The sequence below is a fragment of the Mesocricetus auratus genome, unplaced genomic scaffold (genome assembly GCF_017639785.1).
Source record: "Mesocricetus auratus isolate SY011 unplaced genomic scaffold, BCM_Maur_2.0 Super-Scaffold_100011, whole genome shotgun sequence".
NCBI classification, from domain to species: domain Eukaryota; kingdom Metazoa; phylum Chordata; class Mammalia; order Rodentia; family Cricetidae; genus Mesocricetus; species Mesocricetus auratus.
Window position 1 is genome coordinate 35,983,398 of NW_024429195.1, and position 19,461 is coordinate 36,002,858.

At 37.7% G+C, this 19,461-nt stretch overlaps 1 protein-coding gene across 2 annotated transcripts in view; it reads right to left on the minus strand.

Annotated features, from left to right (window-relative positions):
- Spata16 (spermatogenesis associated 16) overlaps positions 1–19,461 on the minus strand; it is a 285,586-nt gene that overhangs the window by 180,376 nt on the left and 85,749 nt on the right. For both annotated transcript variants that reach the window (XM_040754606.1, XM_040754605.1), the window contains exon 3: positions 9,756–9,901. In XM_040754606.1, the coding sequence (XP_040610540.1) occupies positions 9,756–9,901 (146 nt within the window). The remainder of the gene's footprint in view (positions 1–9,755; positions 9,902–19,461) is intronic.

A 19,461-nucleotide genomic window follows, 5' to 3' on the forward strand; every position in this document is an offset into this window, starting at 1 on the left:
TTATGTATTGTGTCTATATTAACCCCCTATTACCCTTATCCCTTTCTCATCCCTTCTTATTCCCAACATTCTCATTCATACTTAACCATCCCTGTCTCTGTCTCTGAATCTGTCTCTATTTCTCTCTCTCTCTCTCTCTCTCTCTCTCTCTCTCTCTCTCTCTCTCTCTCTCTCTCTCTCTCTGTATTCCACTGAGTTGACTTTCAGGAGCACAAGTAAGATCTTGGGCAACTTACCAGTGACTATACTCCTGGAGAAAATTACTCCCAACCTCTTACCATATTAGGTACTTTTCAGGTGCTCAGAAGCAATATCCTGACCAAAAGAGGTAAGAGGAAAGAGTTTACAGGTAAGAGGAAAGAGTTTATTTTGGTTCCAGACGGATAAGGGTCCATTATGTTTTGGAGGCATGGCTGTAAGCTGTAGGCATGACAACAAGAGGAGGAAAGTTAAGAAATCACATCTCAAGGATGATAAAAATATGTATATAATCATTTTAGAAGTGGAATGAGGCTATACAGTCTCAAAACCTACCCCCAGCACACTTTCTCAATCAAGGCTATACCCCTAAGCCTCCCCAAAGAACACCATCAATAATTGCAGACCAAGTATTCAGGAGCTTGACCTCATTGGGGGACATTTCTCATTTAAACCATCACATTTAGTGACATGACCTCATAGAGAGTTGGGACCTCAGCAGGCCCTCTATCCTTTATGGTGGAATATTGACAGGGCCAGTAATGTACAGCCCTTGTTCAGACGAGCACAGATGCTCTAGGTCCATGAATACGATGGTCATATCAAGTCTAGAAGATGGCATTTCACAGTATTCTTCCCCATCCTTTGCTTCATACATTCTTTCTTTCTTCTTTCTCATTATGTTCCCTGAACATTGAAAGAGGTGATGTAGATGTCCCATTTATCGCTAAGCACTTATCCTCAGCATGTTGACCAGTTATGAATCTTTACATTAACTGCTGTCACTATACGAAGGAGCTTCTCTGGCCAAGCTGACTACAGCATTAATCTGTAAATACTCTCATAAATATTTAGAAGGATGTTCTGAAAGCACATCTACTTAGCAGAATAATAGTTTCCCCTTAATTTTCACCTTGCATATAAACATGGCTACATGTCTACATTGCAAGGCTATCTCACTAATTCATGTAATAATCCTTGGTGAATAGCAGGGCTACAGGAGTCAGGGAGGGAAGAAATGTGGTCAAATGAATGTTTTTGCATGGAATCTTACTATTTAAAAGTGGTGTTGCAGTAGCACTGCAAAATAGGTTTCCTAAAAGTCTAAAATACTGTACTTTAGGAAAGTGGGAATCAGTGACATAGTAACTGAACTTAGGTTTTTAAATTCCAGAGAAAAATTCCAAGGCATGCCAGTGGTACCCCAACTGCCTGGAAAACCCACTGGATCAGTATGATGGTTTGATTTTCAGTATGCACAAGATAAAGGGAAACAAAAAAATTTTAAGAAAAAGAAAAATGACTGTGGTGTTAGAGGTAAACCTCTTGCTTCTTGATCCAAAAGACCATGTAGCAAACAACTCCCAGAGTTAGTGAAGGGGTTAGTGAACTTAGAATCTCTTCCCCATTTTCCACTAAGATTACATGATAGGTCTAGTTTAGGTAGTTTGAAAGTGCTTTATTCATAACTATCACAAGATAGAGTCATTGAATGCTTGTTCTTTTTACTGCCCAGCAACTATTATGTTTCTTAATGTAGTCAACCTTGTAGTCCAAGAAACTGTCATGGTTGTTCCTTACACTGGCTCAACGCACATAATCTTTGCTCTTCTACAGAATATTGTCATGTTTTATATTCCTTTTAGAATTTAAAGAGAAACTTGGAGTATTTAATGTCATCTTCAGTGGAAGCATCTTTTTATAGTAGATTTACTTTCATGAGAATACAATAACAAGAAGCATAGAGACACTAATGACCCACATAACGTTTTAATGTGCCCAACTCCTTGAAGACACAAAGTGTCTGACTTGCCAAAAATTCAACTAGGCATCTTAAAAGTGACAGTACTATAACTTATCTTTATCTCTCTCCACACTTGCAGTTCTGTACAAACATAAACTCTGCTGCACACATATATGTATAGGATATTATTATTTTACTAGATTGAAAGGAGAAATGAGTAAGCCAGGGATGGATGTAAGTAGGAACAAATGAGATTTTCTAATCCCAGGAGCTGCAAATATGAATATTTGCAATATAGTAGCTCTCAAAAATGAATAGTGATATCATCAAAGCAAGCATCCATGTACTTCCTCAAAGCAAGACACCATGAATTATCCTGGGACATAGATATGTACACACATCTGTCTGTCTGTCCATCTGCTTATATATCTATCATTCCACATATTTTTGTGTTGCAAATTATTGTTTCCCATATACAGTACCAACCTTGGTAGTCGATAAGTTCTCCATTTTCTAACATTAAGAAACTGGAACCAGCAGCCAATGTTCCCTTTTGTTTCACTGTACTTTACTTTCAGTTATATCCACTTAAAATTTTTAGTTATTTTTATAGAATACTACTAACACACAATTATTTTAATTGATTTAGGATTTTATACAGTCGTGTAATGGTGTTTTGATCAAATACACTCTTTATCAGTTTACCAATTCCTCCTTTATTTCCCAACCAGATTTCCTCGAAACATCATGTATTCTCTAAAGACAAAATCCATAGAGTGCCTTAGTGCTGTGGGTGTGTGTCTGGGTGTAAGAGATTCTGTTAAAGCATACACAGTCTTTTAGGGCTGTGTCTCTGAAGAAAGACAAATTGCATCCTAGCAGCCATCAACTATTGGTAGTTCCTCAGCTAGGAGTGGGACTTAATGAGCCCCTTCCCCATCCATAATGGGATTTTTCTGGCTTGATTCAATGCAGGTGGATGTATTTACAGTCTTTGTGTGTTCATGAGTGCATTGGCTCTACCAAGTGCATTGCCCTGTGGCTCTACAGTCTTTACACCCTTTTTCTATGATGATCACTAAGCTTTGGGTAAGGGTGCATATAAAATGTCCCACTAAAAGATGAGCAGCACACAGTCTCCTGTTCTCTGCACCTTGACCAGTTGTGGGTCTTCGTATTAATAGCCATCTACTGGCTCTTAAGTAGAAGCTTCTCTGATAAGGATTTAGAGGTGCACTGATCTATAGGTATAAAAATAAGAAATTATGGGGCAGGTTATTTCTATGTCTATTAAGCACGATAATAGTTTTAGACTCTACTAATATGGGCTTATGACCTCCTCAGCTATGGGGTTTTGGTCCAGTTTACAGTATCTGACATGAGTTCCATCTTGAGGATTAGGCTTTTATATCCAATTAGAAAGTGGTTGGTTATTCCCATAGCATTCCTGAAATTGTATCATCAGTGAGCCTATCCTACCAAATTAATTATTATTGTAACTCATAGGGTTTATATCTGGGTAAGAGGATAGATGATTTTTCTCCACAGTAGCATGCATAGAACATTCTAAAATTACAAGAACTAGTCATTGGGTGATGCCGAGTGTCTTAAGGTTTCTATTGCTGTGAAGTGACACCATGACTATGGCAACTCTTATAAAGAAAAAGCATTTAATTGGAGTGGATTCCATTTTCAGAGGTTTATTCTATCACCATCATAGTTTGACATGATGGCATTCAGGCAGATGGTGCTAGAGAAGCAGCTGAGAGTCCTTGTATCTTCACCCATAGGCAACAGGAAGTGGTCTGAGACACTGGGCATAACTTGAGCAAAGTCCACCCCCACAGTGACACGCTTCCTCTGACAAAACCGCATCTACTTCATCAGGTGGTCACGCCTCCTAATAGTGACACTCTCTATGAGCTTATGGGGGCCAGTAACATTCAAACTACCACTCCCAGGTAGTTTGTAGCTTGAATCTCCAGGTCTTATGACTTATGTATCTTCAGCTCATACTTACTTTTGTTACCTTCCTATTTTATTAGGTTACCAAGAGGAATAGCAATAACTCTTAATATTTGGGGATTTAAGGACTCTCCACCGACCATCCACTTGAAAAAGGGTAATCAATACCTGGCACTGGGCTTTTGAATTTGATAACCTATGGTGTCTGGAAGAAACATTCACTCCCCAGTATAGGGTAGTTCCATTGATGCTCCTTTTATAACTGTATCTGTGTATATTTCAGGAAACTTGCACAGTACTAATTTTCTGTATGGAATTTTCAAAGTTCATCAGCATCAGTTATTCCTCTTCACACACCTTCCTCTACCTGCCCCACCCCAATTATTTCATTTCCATTACTACCTTTCCCCACTTCGTTTTTTTTTTTGCCTCTATCACGTTGGGGCTAACATTTAATATTAGATCTAATGGTCTTTATTAAATTGAATGCATCTGTGTTTTATGCATACATGTTTAAAACTGTGATCTGCTTTTACTTAAATTTATTTAAAATTACTAGTTATTTGTATTTAATGTTATTGACTTATTGAATTTAATGGTCAAATTTTCAACTTTTAGATAAAAGAGAAGAGGGAATCATATTTAAGATTCCTTATTTCTTGAAATAATCAGCAAGAGATTTGCAAACTTACTATTAGTTCTCTCACACATCGGCTCATTCTGAACCTGTAACGCTGTAAGCTGATATTACCTTCTGAAAATTTTAATTACCCTCAAAACCTAGGAGACAGATATTTAGAAGCTGTATTTTCACAGAGTTTCTGAAAGTATCTATTTCATTAAAAATCTGGAGGCTCAGAAAGGATATCTTAAAATAATAGTTCCCATTTTGGAAACACAGTTTATTACTATTATGACCTTTGCCTGGAAGACAATTTGCCTTCTTTGGGGTTGGGAGTGAAACAAAAGATACATAAGGCAGCTTCTGAGGTTCAGTGATGGCTTAAAGCATTTTAGTTAGATTTATAGATAAGAAGACATACAAAAAGAAGGGCGATTCGTGAAAGTCAAGGCCAGTAAATAACTAGATAGGTGTTCAAGTTCATTCTTTGGGTTGTTTTACTATTTTGCATTTTAACACATGAGCTATCTAGGTACGTTTTAGACTGAAGTTTCTGTCCCCCCTGGTTCCGTAGCCATTTAATTCCAAATAAGCACATACAGACATATTAATTATAAGCTGTTTGGCTGATGGCTTAGGCTTCTTATTGGCTAGCTCTCTCTTAATTATTAACCCAATCCTATTAATTTATGTATTGTCACAAGACTGTGGCTTAGCAGTAATACAGCGTGTTACTCCTTCAGCACCATGGAATCTCTTTGACCTCTTTCTACCTTTTTCTCCCCAGCCTTCTTCTGGCCTGGCTGCCCCGCCTATGATTCCTACCTGGCTACTGGCTAATTAGTGTTTCATTCATCAACCAAATAGAGAAACATATATATAGAAGGACATCCCCCATCAGTACATAGTGTTAATTTCCAAATATTTAGAAGGACTTTCTAGCTATTTTAACTGTTACTGATTTCTGATTTCATCTTCTAATTTAAATGTGACTGTAGAATGAATCAAAGGGGAATTCAAAAATTTTTGTCTTGAGCCGGACGGTGGTGGCGCACGCCTTTAATCCCAGCACTCGGGAGGCAGAGGCAGGCGGATCTCTGTGAGTTCGAGGCTGGGCTGGACCGATAGCCTCCAAAACAATACAGAGAAACCCTGTCTCGAAAAACCAAAAAAAATTTTTTGTCTTGTTATATTTTTTCTTTAAATATACTTTCATAGTAACGGCAAATTTGTCATGAAATGACACTTCATGTTTGCTGTGTGATATATCACTATTGGGGATGTACACACTAATCAATTGTTCATTGCCATTATGATCAGCCCTGAAAACATACATACAAGTTACAGTATAAGGACTCAACAGGTTATATTTAGAAACATAGACATATACATATGAATATATAAACACATTCATATATGTATATTCATAGCATAACAAGTAGTGAAAAAAAACGAGGCCCTGTATTTGAAGGAGAGTGGGGAGGGGTGTATGGGAGGCTTGGAAGAAGAAATGCTGTAGTTATATTACAATCCCAAAATTAAAATAAAAACCCAAACAAACCTGTGTTTCTCACAAATAACATATGGATGACCATACAGTATAATCCAGACTGACGGTTTCTATGTAACTCAAATTTACAAGTAAGTTACAGATTACAGATATTTCATGTAACTCCTGATATGATTTGGTTGAGTTTGCCATCATACTATTGTTTTCCATTGCTTCAACTGGTCTTCCTCCTTACTCCCCTTTTTTAAAAATTTATTTTCAGCCAATTAAATATTATTTTGACTTGAAGTCAAATTGTTGGGTCTCTAGTATTTTAAATGCTTTTTAATGTTAACTTTAGAGATTTTAAAATGCACCCTTAATTACCACCTAATAAAGATTTAATATTGCATTACTTTGATGTAATAAAAGTATATCTGTATTCTGTTATAAGCCATTGTGATATTAGTTGTATATTTACATTCATACATATAAATAAGCTTTTAAAATTAATTTTAAATTAACATTAATAACAATCTTATTTTTCATACCAATTCCAGTTCCCTCTCCCTCCCATTCCCCCACCCCACCCCCTCATCCACTCCTCAGAGAGGGTGGGGCCTCCCATGGGGAATCATCAAGTCTGTCACATCATTTGGGGCAGGACTTAGGCCCTCTCCCCAAGTATCTAGGCTGAGAGAGTATCCCTTCACAGGGGCTCCAAAAAGCCAGTTCATGCATACTGGTTCCACTGCCAGAGACCCCTTAGACTGCCCAAGCCCCCCCTCCCAACTGACACCCACATTTAGGGGACATAGTTTGGTTTTATGCAGGTTCCCAGCTGTCAGTCTGAAGTCCTTGAGCTCCCACTTGCTCAGGTCAGCTGTTTCTGTGGGTTTCCCCAGCATGGTCTTGACCCCTTTACTCATCACTCCTCCCTGTCTACAACTGGACTCCAGGAGATCAGCCCAGTACCTAGCTGTGGGTCTCTGATAAGTAAGCTGTTTAAAAGAGTCTTTTGAAACAGAATATCAGACTTACTGTGTGGTGGATGCTGTATACCATCATTATAAGGTGTTCAAAACTAGATATTTTCCACATATTTGGAATGTTAGTATTCATATTTTCTGCCACATTATGACAATAAAATTGGGAAATACCCCAAAGCTGATATGTTCATTAGAGTTTTTACAATTATACATATAAAGTATAATTATAGAATAGTGTTGTGGCAGGAAGTGTGTTTTTAATAAGTGAGAACCACAAGGAACCAGTCTTAGGAATAGGCAGAGCACCTAGTGAATGGTGGCTCTGATCCAACATGGGCAGGAGTAAAGCTGATGTGTCTCATGTGTCTAGGCATAACTTTGGGTTGAGGTAAAAAGTGATGTCTGTATTTGCCAGCTTGTCTTTGTTAGGAGAAAAAGGGGAAAGCAAATTTTGTTAACAGTTGTTTCTAGAGCCTTTTTATCCCTTATTTACCTAACAATACATGCTGATTGATTTTTCAAGTATTTCTGTTGATTTTAGAACCACACAGAGTTTTTGCAGTCACACGACAAAGCTTATGCTGTTATTCTTACCAGAATCATGACTACCTGATGGTTGTAAGGCCAATTTTTGTGTTTAACAAGATAAATATATGCAGTAGACATCCCATTTACATAAAATTAAAGAAAAAATGCTTCAGCAAATGCAAATAAATGCAAAAGGAATATTTTAATTTTGATTCATGATTAGTATCAACTATCACAATGTGGTAATAACACAATACAGAATTCTGTAGAGTGTAACTAATGGTTGTGAGCTATTTATAAACAAAATATCCTGATTAATTAATTTATTTTATGGAATGTATTTGTTGATTATATGTCAGACTCTGGTTTTTAAGCCTGGGAATTTTGCAAACGTTTTACTATGATAACCATGTGTACTACCCTGTGTAGTTCCCACCTGTGTGACATGCTCATTGAAGTGGCTGCTTTCTCTTAATACATTATTGTCTGAATTGATCATTTAATCTTTATTGGCTCACATTTGTTACTTCATGTTCAACTTTTGAGACACAAATTCAATCTGTTTTATAGCAGAAAAGAGTAGACCAAAGTTCATCTCAACACATCTCATGACTTGCTATCATCCCCATCATCATCATGGTTTCTACAGTAATTTTCAAGGTCTTGAAACAGCATCCCTATTTGTAAAACAGAAAAGGATTTATTCTAAATGGTGAGTTGATTCTTCCATCACAAGTAATAGTGGCACCTTATTGTCCTTCCATTTGAATTACAGATTTCTGATTCTTTGTTTTCATTACATAATTTAATAAACTGAATGGAATTGTTACATGACCACACCATTTGAGGTACTTTCATAATTGAATGTGATGTAAAACGCTTTCATTCCATGTTGACATAGAAAAGATATTTTCCATGGTGGTTGTCCTTTTGATGTGTGATAAAGAATGAAGTGACATATAATTACTTTTTGTACATCTCAACTTATTATTACTTACATATACCTATGGATTTTTAGAAAACTAGTCTGATATTATAATGAGTTTTTCACATTGTACTCCCAAATAATCCTGGCATTCTAGTATTTTTGACATATTGAAATATGTGTTTCCACTACTGCCTCTTTCAAATGGAAATAGGGTAATATTCTTTGAAAGGCCATGCATCCTGATATTGGGAATATGACTGCATAAAATGTTGCTAGATAGACTAGTGAAGGAAAAATTTTCCTTAGGAGTCAAAAGGAATATATATTTAGACTCTGTGGATGTCTCATGGGAGAACACTTATGAGTTTCAAAGTGCTTTTGTTGTCTGTAGGTCTTGTTGTCAAGTCAAGCCCATTGTAGAGCTGTGAAGCGTCTGGGTTCAGCATTTCCATCCTAGCTGATGTGGTTTGTAGCGGACTTTCCTCATGCTGGCAGGTCTCCCGCTTACACGGCATCTAAGACAGTCATGGTGACAACTAAGATGAAGGTTTGATTTTCACATTGACTCCCGTTTAACCATTTGTATATAAAATAGTACAAGGGATATAGGATAAGAAAATGGGAAGCCCCAAAGATCCCAGTAAATGTCTGTAAGTCAGGAAAGAAGGAACACTCATAATTTCAATGAAAGGGTCAGCTGAACAATACAGCACAATCCGTTCTTCTTTGCTGCAGGTTACAATGTGTTATTCATTGTGAGAGTAAGACTTCAGGAAACAGCTACATTTTCATAGCTTGCAAGGTAGGATCCGTAACCATGGAGATTCTAGGAATCCACATGGTTACACAACTACACAGAACTCTGTAGAAGGATACAAACTTTTAGTGACCGAGATAACAATATTCCATGCCTTTGGAAAGCTGTCTGGCCGGTGCCAGCATCCCTTGAATCAACCGTACTGACACCAAATATCCACAGGCCGGTTCCCGTGTGTTCCCCATCTCTCCTGCCCCTCTCTCCCTCACCAGCACTTCTCTTCCTTACCTTCTCCTTTCCCTTTGTTTCCCCAAGCTGTTTGCCATTGCATTGTGAACAGTCACTTCTGGGTCTCTTTCTTCCTTTAGGCATAGAGATTCCCCTATGTGGGCTTCCTGATTTGTTTAGATTCACAAACCAGGCAGCATATAAGTTTTGGGTTTTGTCTTTAAATCGAAACACAGTGGAAAAGTGACCAGGTAAACCCAGAAGTGTGTGCACAGTTCTCACTTGTAGACATTAGTGTTCATTTTACCTGTGTGCGTGGTTCAGGGCAAGGTCAGGCTTCCTCATACGTAGGTAGCATGTGACGAGCTTGGTCTCAATGAAACTTGCCACGCTTGCTATGTCTTCGGCATGTGCTTCAAACGGTTTCCCTAGAGCTGCCCCTTTGCTGCAAAGCTTAAAAAGAACAACACTGTAAGCCTCCTGAAACTGCTGCAACACAAACTATCTTTTTAATAAGGAAGATCTATAATGTACTTATAATTTTAAGAACTATGTAAAATATTAATATTTTGATTGTAAGATAAATGATTCTGCTCATTGTTGTGTGACTATAATGAAAATGTCACATTTTACCGTAAAATGTTACCTATAAAGTATTTTAAAAGTGTGATATGTATTGAAGAGTGCCATTTGCAAAAAATGTCCGTTTTAAAATGAAAGCACACAATAAGCAAAGACATGAGGAGAAAGCTTGGCATAAATTATTTTAAATACCAGTGCTTTTATGAAAACCCAATGGAACAATAATATAGCTCACTATCAAGTTTGATTTAATATAATAAGGGGTATCGGAAGTAAACTCCTAGGAGCCATTAACATGATCAGTGATTAATTTAAGTCGGAATCAGATTCTCTAGGATGTTACTGAAAGAAAAGTGGAAAATTTATTAGGATTTATTGGCAGAAGCTACAGTATCTGAGAAACATGGCAAGAATATGGAATTATTAATAAAAATTCCAGGAAGCTAGTGGTTTCTGGGCAACATAGACAAACTATAGGAAGAAAACAATTAATATTTTGGGTGAACTACAAACATTAACAAAGTGTCTGTAGCATGACAGCTGGTCACTACTTCTTCCCTTCCAGAATTATCCAACGTTCCTGCCAGGGGGCTTATGAGGAAGGGAGACCATACCTTCTGCCCATTGACTTTATTGAGAATACTTGCTTCTTGACTCTTTTGTATCTTTATTCTTACTTAGGTGGGGGGAAATGCTCTCACTGGAGATAACAGCACACACATCTTAATTTACATTGACACTATTGTTAATTTATTTTGAAAAATGCAACTTTGTTGAAAGTAGCTATCTTCTGTTACAAAGTATTTTGCCCTTTTAGTTTTATCCAAAACTGCAAACATTACACATTCTCTCTTATTTGTAGATACTAGATTTGAAACTTTAGATACAAGTAAGCTCAGAAACCAGTAAAGTAGAAAGGGTAGCACAGTAGGAGCTCTAAGAATGTTGGAAAAATGGGGTGAGGAATTCTTACCAGGGTAGGAGGAGGGTGAAGGAGAGGGAGTGGAGGGAGGAGGGATAAATAACACTAAGGAGGTTTGAAAAAGCCATAAAGAAATATATCACTTTGTTTATTTAAAGTACATATATAAAATACACATATAAATACATAGTAAGTCTATGCCTATACATATGTATGTAGTTTAAATTAATTAAATCATGCTAAGTGGATGATATTGTTTTTCCATAAGAGCCATAGACTAATGAAAATTCTAGTGCCAGGTCTGGTAAACCTCCCTTCTAGCCATTGGTCAGTGGAGTCCAAGTGACTTCCAAAATAATGCAGGGTATTTTTGTTGCTCTTGGTTGCCCCTCTTGAACTTCAAGGTAAGATGTCATCACTGAAGACACCATACACTTCAGACACAGGACTTGAAAGAATCACTCTCAGAATGACCTGGCATCCTCCTCTCAGAGGACCATCTTGCATTGTATTGGAGGTTCTACGTAAGCTCCCAACTGAGCAAAGCCATCTGTGGTCCTACCCATCTGTGAAGCTCATGGATCACAAAAAATGACAAGTCCAGAAAGATAAACTCAAGGGTGCAATAGCGGTGCATATATCTTTGAGGTAATAAAAGCAGCTTCGCTGGGCTCAAAGCTCATGTAAAAGGAGGAAATTTATGCTTGGTACTTTAAACCTAGCCAGGATGTGAGGTCATTGAGCCTAGTGGAGAGCCTACTGATGCCACTTTATCAAACCAGGATAAGTTTTAAATACCAACATCTGAAGCTCCCACCCTTATCAAGGAAGCTTCTTTTTACAGTGGAGACTTCCTAAGACACACACAACTGGTCAAATGCAGAGGTCAACTGACTATGCACAACCCCAGCTGATGCATCTACAATGAAAGCTGTACATGTAAGGTCAGGGAACACTCTGGAAAATGGGATAGAAACATTTTCACAGCCAGAGAACCAGGGCATCTGCTATGAGATAGTGTCTTCTATAGATGATAGGGAAGCTATACTGACGACGTATCAACAATACATTCACCTAAACAAGACCAGCATGGTGACACCACCATTTGATGTGCCAACACGGATAAGAGAAATGTGATGAGGCTCACTCTAGATGAAGAACTACAGGCAATTCATGACTGCTGAGAAAAGGAGATTCTGTCTTCTACAGGAACCACCCAAAAGGGTATCCATTCCAAAGTGGTCAGCTCTAAAATATATAATATGAACAAAAGCAAATGAGCTCAGCATAGTATACACAACGTGAACATATGTATATGTTGTGTGTGTAACAATACAAGTTTTTAAAAGATCATTAATTTGAGAGGGAGTAGGCAGAATATGGGAGGAATTCAAATGAGTCATGAGAGAGGTAGAAAAGCTGCAATTAGAGTAATATTTTCACATGTGTGAAATTATTTTAAAAAGTTAAAACAAACAAAACTAAAATAAGTTATCTGAAAAAGAATGTGGAATACAGATGTTTTATATTCCTAGTTCAAATTGCTGCTACGGTATCTTGTTTTATAGATTTATATTGTTTTAAAACATCTTTGCCAGTTTGATGGGTAGAATATGCATACTCATTCAGTAAGTAAATGTTTGCTGAGGGCCAATTACTATATTCCAGGCAAACATTTCTGCATTCACATTCTGATATGAGTTAATCAGTCTTTTCTCCTGAAGTTTGAATGATCATAACTCTTAGTGAATTTCTGTTTCTAATCCTTGCCTATCACCTTTTCCTCTTACTCGTTTTCCTTCTTAATAGACATTCAAGTCTATTCAAGTACAGAAATTATTATATCTTTTCTAACAACAACTACATATATAGGTCCAAACATAGGCATTTTATGCCCAAATTACCTTTCACAAAAGTGTCAAATTTCGTTCCTATCTTTGGAAGAGATCTGAGAAAACATCTAAAAGCCATTCCAATCACTTTGAAGACAAAGAAAAACAGGGTCTAAGCAGGAGATCTCATGGAAATAGCCTCAATCAGTGCTAAATTTTGGCAGTTGCTACAGACAACTTGATGAGATTGGCAATGCAAGAGACAAAGAATTTGACACAGATGAAGTTTGTTCCCAGGAGTAAACAGACTTTAAAACAGAATTGTAGAACACATGACCTTTTGGACATGTCATCTGACAAAGCTTCTCTTCTCTACCAGTCTGACCCTACAGGACCCAGAAATAACTGAACAGAATTTTTCAGAAAAAATCAACTGTATGGCATAACTATTAATGCAAAACACATAACAATGGGAAAGTTACTATGAATCCTATAGTTTTGCTCACAATTTTCTGGTATTAAAATTGTAAATATTTTATCTCTTAAATAAAGTCAGAAATTTTACTCATTTTAAAATCTTAAGTAAAAAAGAAACACGACAAACATTGTGTGTGTTCTTCACCTGCCTGTGTGTGGACAGGCCTTTGCTGTCAAGCACATCCTGAGGAATAGATGTGTAGGCCCCACAGAGAAGAGTCTGTGAGTAGTCTATTAGGACATTTAGATCCCTCATGACAAGAGGAAGTAGACCTTCAGACTTCTTCATATTAAAGACTGTCTAAGAATACCGAGAGATAGTGAAGAATAAATACTCAGCCTTCTAATGTCTGCAATAGTCTCCACTTTCATGACACTCAAGGACAGAAAAGCAATAAAAATGACCGTTCATAACACACAGACCAGAACACCAAACTCTAAGAAAGCAGTGAAAGACAAGATAATTTGTCAGCTCAGATTAAAGTGAGGTAACATCCAGCTTCTGTGTAGGTTTTGTGTGCATTTGTGATAATCTTACTCTATCAATCAAGCATTGTAGAATTTATTGATTTTATCAAAGGTTGCTTAGCTGCCATTTTCAAAGGAGTGCATTGTTCAAATCAGCTTTGGAATAAGTTAAAGTGCCTCGTGCTAAAGATGAAAGTCCTATTATAGGCCAGTATGGAAAAAAAGCTGTAACTGGGATCTTAATGATACTGTAGATATTTAACAGATGTTTAAAATTTCCACACAGGCACTTTCACAGACTGAGTGGTTAAGTTTCCAGAAGATGGAGGACCTTTGTGTGGTATTCATCAGTTTGATGAAGGAGAGCCACTGGGCCCTGCTTTGTTTGCTGAAAAAATATTTTCTTCAACTATTAAGAGTAATAAGACAAGGAGATATAAGAATAAAATGTATTAAATTACAGAATTCTAATTTTAGTAAAAATACTTTGAATTAGGAAAAGTAATATTAAATATCTTAGTTAAGAAGGAGTCCCAGAGAGTGTGAGCATGCAAATTAACAAAGTCAGAAATGAAAAGGGAGACATAACAATGGACACTGAGGAAATTCAGAGAATCATCAAGTCATACTTTGAAAACCTGTACTCCACAAAATTTGAAAATTTAAAGGAAATAGACAATTTTATGGATAGATATCACTTGCCAATCAAGAACAGATAAGCAATTTAAATAGACCTATAACCCTAAGGAAATATAAGCAGTCATCAAAAGTCTCCCAACCAAACAAAGCCCAGGTCCAGATGGCCTAAGTGCAGAATTCTACCAGAAATTCAAAGAACAGCTTATACCAATTCTCTTCAAAGTATTCCAGGCAATAGAAGCAGAAGAGTCTTTGCCAAACTCTTTTTACAATGCTTGAATAGCCTTGATACCCAAGACATACAAGGACACAATTGAGAAAGAGAAATTCGGACCAGTATGCCTCATGAGCATTGATGCAAAAATATTCAAAAATACTGGCAAATTGGATCCAAGAAAACATTAGAAAAATCATCCACCATGATCAAGTAGATTTCATCCCAGAGATGCAGGGATGGTTCAACATACGAAAATCCATCAATGTAATCCACCATATAAATAAGCTGAGAAACAAAAATCACATGATCATCTTACTAGATGCTGAAAAAGCCTTTGACAAAATCCAACACCCATTCATGATAAAAGTCTTGGAGAGATCTAGGATAACAGGAACATACCTAAAAATAATAAAAGCTATATACAGCAAACCAACAGCCAACATCAAACTAAATGAACAGAAACTCAATGTGATTTCCCTAAAATCAGTAACAAGACAAGGCTGTCCACTCTTTCCATACCTCTTCAATATTGTACTTGAAGTTCTAGCTAGAGCAATAAAAAAACAAAAGGAGATCAAGGGGATACAAATTGGAAAGGAAGAGGTCAAACGTTCACTATTTGCAGATGATATGATAGTTTGCATAAGCAACCCAAAAAACTTTTTAACAGGGAACTCCTACAGCTGATAAATACCTTCAGCAAAGTGGCAGGATACAAGATCAACTCAAGAAAATTAGTAGTCCTGCTATCTACAGAAGATTAAATGGGCTGAGAAAGAAATCAGAGATAAATCACCCTTTATAACTGCCACAAACAACGTAAAATACCTTGGGGTAATGCTAACCAAACAAGTGAAAGACCTCTATCACAAGAACTTTGAGCCTTTAAAGAAAGAAATTAAAGAAGACACCAGAAAATGGAACGATCTCCCATGCTCTTGGATAGGTAGGATCAACGTAGTAAAAATGGCAATCTTGCCAAAAGCAACCTACAGATTCAATGCAATCTCCATACAATTCTTCACAGACCTTGAAAGAACAATTATCAACTTTATATTGAAAAACAAAAGACCCAGGATATCCAAAAAAAACCCTGTTCAACAAAGCAACATCCGGAGGCATCGCCATCCCTGACTTCAAGCTCTATTACAGAGCTATAGTCCAGAAAAACAGCTTAGTATTGGCACAAAAATAGACAATGGAATTGAATTAAATACACCCCGATATTAACCCATACATGTATGAACACCTGATCTTTGACAAAGAAGCTAAAATTATACAATGGAAAAAGGAAAGCATCTTCAACAAATGGTGCTGGCATAACTGGATGCTGGAATGTAGAAGACTGCAGATAGATCCATGTCTATTACCATGCACAAAACTTAAGTCCAAATGGATCAAAGACCTCAACATAAATCCAGCCACACTGAACCTGTTAGAAGAGAAAGTGGGAGGTACCCTTGTACAAATTAGTGCAGGAGACCACTTTCTGAACGTAACACCAGTAGCACAACTACCAAGATCAACAATTAATAAACGGGACCTCTTGAAACTGAGAAGCTTCTATAAGGCAAAGGACACAGTCAACAAGACAAAAAGGCAGCCCACAGAATGGGAAAAGATATTAAGTAGCCACACATCTGAAAGAAGGCTGATCACCAAAATTTACAAAGAACTCAAGAAGCAAGTCTCCAAAACACCAAAGGAGTTTAATTGGTTAAAAATGGAGTATAGAATTAATAGAGAATTCTCAATATAGGAGTCTAAAATGACTGAAAGACACTTAAGAAAAGTGCTCAACCTCCCTAGCCATCCAGGAAATGCAAATCAAAACAACCCTGAGAGACCATCTTACTCGTGTCAGAATGACTAAAATAAAAAACACTAATAACAGCTTATGCTAGAGAGGATGTGGAGAAAGGGGAACACTCCTCCACTGCTGGTGGGAGTGCCATCTCATACACCCACTGTCGAAATCAGTATGGAGATTGCTCAGGAAAATGGGACTCAGTCTACCACAAGAACCAGCAATACCACTCTTAGGCATATACCCAAAAGATACACATTCATACGACAAGGAAGTCTGTTCCACTATATCCATAGCAGCATTATTTGTAATAGCCAGAACCTGGAAGGAACCTAGATGCCCCTCAACTGAAGAGTGGATAGAGAAAATGTGGTACATTGAAACAATGAAGTACTATTCAGCGGAAAAAACAATGGGATCTTGAAATTTGCAGGGAAATGGACAGTACTAGAAGAAACCATCCTGAGTGAGGTAATCCAGCCACAAAAAGACAAACATGTCACTCATATATGATTAGACATGGATCAGGGTAGTGACAGCCTACAATCCCAGTGCCAGAGAGTCTGGGAAACAACCTTCATCCAGTGACTGATGGAAGCAGATGCACACACCCACGGCTAAACACTGAACTAAACTCCTAGAACCCAGCTACAGAGAGGGAGGATTGATGAGCAAAGGGTTCAAGAAGGACTAAGTTAACCCACAGAAACAGCTGAGCTGAAAAGTGGGAGCTCTTGTATCCCAGACTGATGACTGGAAGCCCAGTTTGGGACTGATCTAGACCCCCTGAATGTGGGTGTCAGTGAGGACGCCTAAGCAATCTATGGGGCCTTGGGTTGTAGATCAGTATTTATCCCTAGCATACAAATGGACTTTGGGTGCCCATCACACAATGAGGAATGTTCTTTCAGCCTGGACTCTTAGGGGAGGCCCTAGGTCCTGCCCTGAACAAAATGACAGACTCTGGTGATACCCCATAGACTGGGGATTGGGTGGAGGGCTGAGGGGGTGGGTGTGGCTGTGGGAGAGAAGGGGAGGGAGAGGGAGCTGGGATTGACGTGTGAAACAAGCTTGTTTCTAATTTAAAATTTAAAAATCTTTTTAAAAAAGAAGATGGATCCCCAGATCATTCTCAAGAAAGCACAAATAAAAATTACAATATTTAAGGAAAAGTGCATTCCAAACCTCTATAGATATAGTTGTTTTATGAGATGAAAGGTGTTAGAAAGAGATTTCAGTATCAAATTAGAATCAAACTCAAATTTCAATAATATATATATATCATACAAAATATTTGGTTATTTTTCTAGAAATAGTAATATGATTATATTTTAGAGTTCAAAATACTTTATCTAAGGTTGCTCATACTTCCTCTAAGTAATAAATGTCCAACCTATTTTTAGATATCATGGACAAAGAAATTTCAAGTTTTGTTAATAGGTTTTTTAAAAAAACACTCAGTAGTAACAGGTAGAATGTCTTATTCTGAAAATGGTTAGCACATTTTTCTTCAAGTAAGATCATCACTAGCAGAATTAATGTGGTAAACATGTTAGCCTTCTTAAACTATTAAACAATGAGTGATAACATTTTATTCCAGGGATATAATTTTTAGATATGTCTGAAGATTTGTTACAGGACTATAAGTCCTGAAAAAGAAGACATTGGTTTGCATGTGAAATGTCCCATCAGGCTCTTGTGTTTGGGCACTTTGATCCCAGTAGGAAGCACTATTTTGCAAGAACTTTCAGTAGTTGGCTGGGGTTGGGCATATGGCCCGTTCTGTCTTCAACTCTCTGTTCCTTGATTCCCCTTGATGTGAGCCATATCAGCCACATATCCCCACTGCCTACAACTCTACCATGCCTACCCCAGTATGCAAACCTTACCCTTTCAAATTATTCATACATACTGAATGTTGGTCATTCTCATTCTCTCCTCTCTCTCTCTCTCTCTCTCTCTCTCTCTCTCTCTCTCTCTCTCTCTCTCTCTCTCTCTCTCACACACACACACACACACACAGGCCAATATTAGGTATGGGGAAGCCACAGTTACTTTGAAAGAATACACACATGCCTCAGGAACACAAAAATATTTCTGGCACCAAATGTGAATTAGGAGTAGAGTGAGATATGCTTGCACATCTATAAGAGGGGTGTTGAAACAGTGATAGTTTGACGATTAGGATGACATATCATCCATAAGCCTCAGCATGCAAACACTTATCTCTAGTTGTTTCTGTTTGGAGGAGGTGTGGCTTTTTGGAGGAAGTGTGCCACTAAGGTTGGATTTGAGGTTTCAAAAACTATTTCCAGTTAGTTATCTCTGTTTCTTGTTTGTGGCTGGAGATATGAGCTCGCAGCTCTTGGCTCTCAGGTCCAGTCACCATGCCTGCCACTTGCTGTCCCTGACATTATGGATCCTAATTCTCTGGGATCATAGGCCCCAAATAAACCTTTCCTTCTGTAAGTTACCTTGGTCATGGTTTTTTAATCACATCAATAGAAAAATAACTCATCCAGAAAGAATCTGAAGAGATGCTCAAGACAGAACTCCAATAGTGTAGGTGCATGGGTGTTGTGGAGTTTTCTTGTCCTGCCAGGTCCCGCTGCTCCAGCCCCAAGTGAACACTCAGAGACTTATATTAATTACTAAACTGTTGATCAATGTCTAGGGCTTCTTATTGGCTAGCTTTGTCTTAATATCAACCATAACTACTAATCTATGTATTTTGACATGGCCTTATCTTATCAGGGAATGCTTAATGCATCCTATCCTCCCAGTTCCTTCATGGTGTCTCTGTTTTGGAAGGCCCCTCTGCCTACCTTTCCCTGAATTCTCCTCATCTCCTCATCCCATCTATTTTCCTGCCTCTATTTGCCAAACAGTGTTTTATTCATCAACCAATAAGAGAAACATCTATCCTGAGGGACATCCATCACATGGGACTAAAAAATCCTCTCACAATGGCTTGGGAACAAAACCCAAGAGCCAACTTTGTTATGAACCATGATGCCTATTGATCAACTATTTTCAGATGATTAAACTGGATTCTGGAGAGCTTACAGA